Here is a 2,557-nt window from a genome sequence, read left to right as displayed (position 1 = left end):
AGTGGACAGAGTGGTCTTGGGCTTTCGGGCCCTGATTACCACCCTTTTGCGCGCGGCTTGCTTGTATTTGAAACGAGGGTCACAAGGAGGCAGCAGAGGAAAAGTGGTCGACCCAGGCTCAGGGATCTGGATTGCACAGCTGAAGAGACATTCGCATCTCTAAAGCGTGAGTGGATATTATGTCATGGGATGGTTGGTCAGGTATGGTTTGATAGCACGGGTCCATGACACAGGGGAAAGGATGACTGGAGCACGCGTCCCAGCTTACCTCCTCTTCGGGAATCAGTGTGAACCAGTTCACAAGACCAGGAAAGGAGACCTGGCACTGCGTCGAACATTCCTCAGGGGTCGTAGTATCAGGAAAGAAGCCCAGGTAGTTTGCTATTCCACGTGGTCATGCAGGTCAGAGAATAGAAAATGAGCATGTGAGATGTTGTTGAGTCCATGCTTGCTCTGTCTCCTCTTAGGCGAGCTACATACCTCCAGTATCCTTGCAAGCAGTGTTTTGTAAAGCGCACTCACGGCAAAATGGTAAGGGAGAAGTGGGACCTGTTATATCAGGATGAGGTGAGGGTTACGTAAAACATTCTTCAGTCCGATTCCTGCACGCGCTTAAAGCACAAAGGATGACAAATATGCTAGACATGCCACGTACTCGGGGTGGGCATAGTTGTTGGAGATGCTGTCGGAGTCGAGGTCGGTGCCGCTGTCGGGCTGCCAGTAGGACTCATGGTTGGGGAGGCAGTGGGATTCGGGGAGGGCGTTGGTCCCGACGACGTGGGAACTGGAGTGGGTGTGACTGGAGAAAGGCGGAAAGGTCTAGATCAGATGACGAGAACGATCTCAGTGACATCAGGACAGGTATGATGTGCGGATTGAAGACTCAACATTGTCAAGTAAGGATATCGAGCCCAGCGGACAAGGTCCCTCGTCACATGGATGAGACTATCCTCCTCTTCAGGTCTCAGAGAGCTGAGCTTGACGACTATGTAGCGGAACTCACTTGTTGGACCAATGGATGAGGGAGAAGCGGTAGGACTATCGGTTTGATCTCCGGTAGGAGCTGGGGTAGGGCTGGTATGGGTGGAATGGATGCGAATGATTGTGCACGAATGTAAGTCACTTGAAAATGTCATCTGTCGAGGACGATTTCATCACTTACCTTGTTGTCTGAGGCGACGCAGAGCATGCCGATCCACCTAGATCGAATGCTGATAGTCGGCCTGTAGTTGAGTAATCAGGAATTGATGTCGCCACTCCAGTCTCCAGGTCGATGGTGTACCAATTGTCACTGAAATTATTATTGGGGCGGATGAGTTGCTGACCGTACAAGATTTCTTCCTCGCAGTCAAATGCAACCTGGAGGGGGGGATTGCCCCTCGTGATCTCTGTGTAAGGAAGCGTGGGCTGCTCGAATGCGTCGTCGAGGTCAATCTTAGCGAATCCCCCTTCTAGTGCTGTTGCCAAATATAACGTGTCGGTGCTGGTCTTGATGGCAATGTCGCCAAAATTCATAGAATCTGGACTGAAATCAGGCCCTGTAATAGTTCGTTGAATTCTGCTTCCAACTCCAATAGGGTTGTCGGATACATCATAAGTGATGGGGAGAAAGTTGACCGTACTCCCTCCTCCAGTGACCCAAACGAAATATGAATTGCCAGTGCTGGGATCGGGGTAGAAATCAGCATTTAGCGGAAATCTTTGATTGGTCCAGGATTGTTCTTGGCTTGCGATACGGTCAATGGCTCCGGTGACCTGATCCCAATAGTACAAGCCGGCAAGATTGGGACCACCGGTCTTATCGCCTTTATAGAACCAAAACATTTGGTTCCTGGCCTCGTCAAAGCCAAATGCATTGCTTCCTGAGCGCTTGTTCAAATCTGTCTCCTTGACAACCCTTGTGACTTTGTTAACCGGATCGTATTCAATAATCTCATTGAAACTATCGATTCCGTACATAAACGCAGGTGCGGCACTCGTAATGCTCACGGCCAGCATGCCAACTAGAAAGAAAAGCGGCTTCGTCCTCACCTTTGTGCACAGCATGACTATGCTCAGTTCCACGTATGCTTAAGGACACTGAAAAAGGAAGATGGCCGGTGAGGAATGAGTAGAAGTACAAGGGCATCGAGTACCGCTCCTACACGCTTTGTGGTATGGGCCCAATCTAGGGTCGTCAGGCTGCACCCCTCAGAGCAGAATCTTCAGCGCCACGTTGTGCTGTGACAAGACGCAGTGCACAGCAGATAAGCGTCCAGGGGAGCTCCTATCGTTTAAAGTCTTTGCAATGCATTCCATCGAAAAGAGATGAGATGCATGCGTTCACCGGGAATACAGGACGCACCGGTCGGAGCGAACAGAATCCCACACGCAATCCCACTCTCGGGTCGCACGAACGGAACTAATCCCCCCTCTCCCTGAAATGATAAGTTCTCACTATGCCATACGCCCCTTTCAAAGAGTCGAGGCCCTCTACGTATGATGCACTACACTGAAGCGTGAAGGTAGTGAGTGCGGTATGCATGAAATCACGAGGGCATTGTGTACCGATCTTATA

The 2,557-nt window shown here is 50.6% G+C and overlaps 1 protein-coding gene across 1 annotated transcript; it reads right to left on the bottom strand.

Annotated features, from left to right (window-relative positions):
- Window positions 1-518: 518 nt before the first annotated feature.
- Window positions 519-1,998, bottom strand: NGA_0695300 (uncharacterized protein; the record flags this gene model as incomplete). The annotated part of the gene is made up of 3 exons (XM_005852402.1): window positions 519-549; window positions 656-799; window positions 1,163-1,998. The coding sequence occupies 3 exons, from the start codon at window positions 1,996-1,998 to the stop codon at window positions 519-521; spliced, it is 1,011 nt and encodes a 336-aa protein (XP_005852464.1).
- Between the last annotated feature and the right edge of the window lie 559 nt (window positions 1,999-2,557).

The sequence above is a fragment of the Nannochloropsis gaditana genome (genome assembly GCF_000240725.1).
Source record: "Nannochloropsis gaditana CCMP526 unplaced genomic scaffold scaffold1303, whole genome shotgun sequence".
In the NCBI taxonomy this organism is placed as follows: domain Eukaryota; class Eustigmatophyceae; order Eustigmatales; family Monodopsidaceae; genus Microchloropsis; species Microchloropsis gaditana.
The sequence above is the reverse complement of the archived record's forward strand: the minus strand, read 5'-3'. Positions and strand labels throughout refer to the sequence as shown.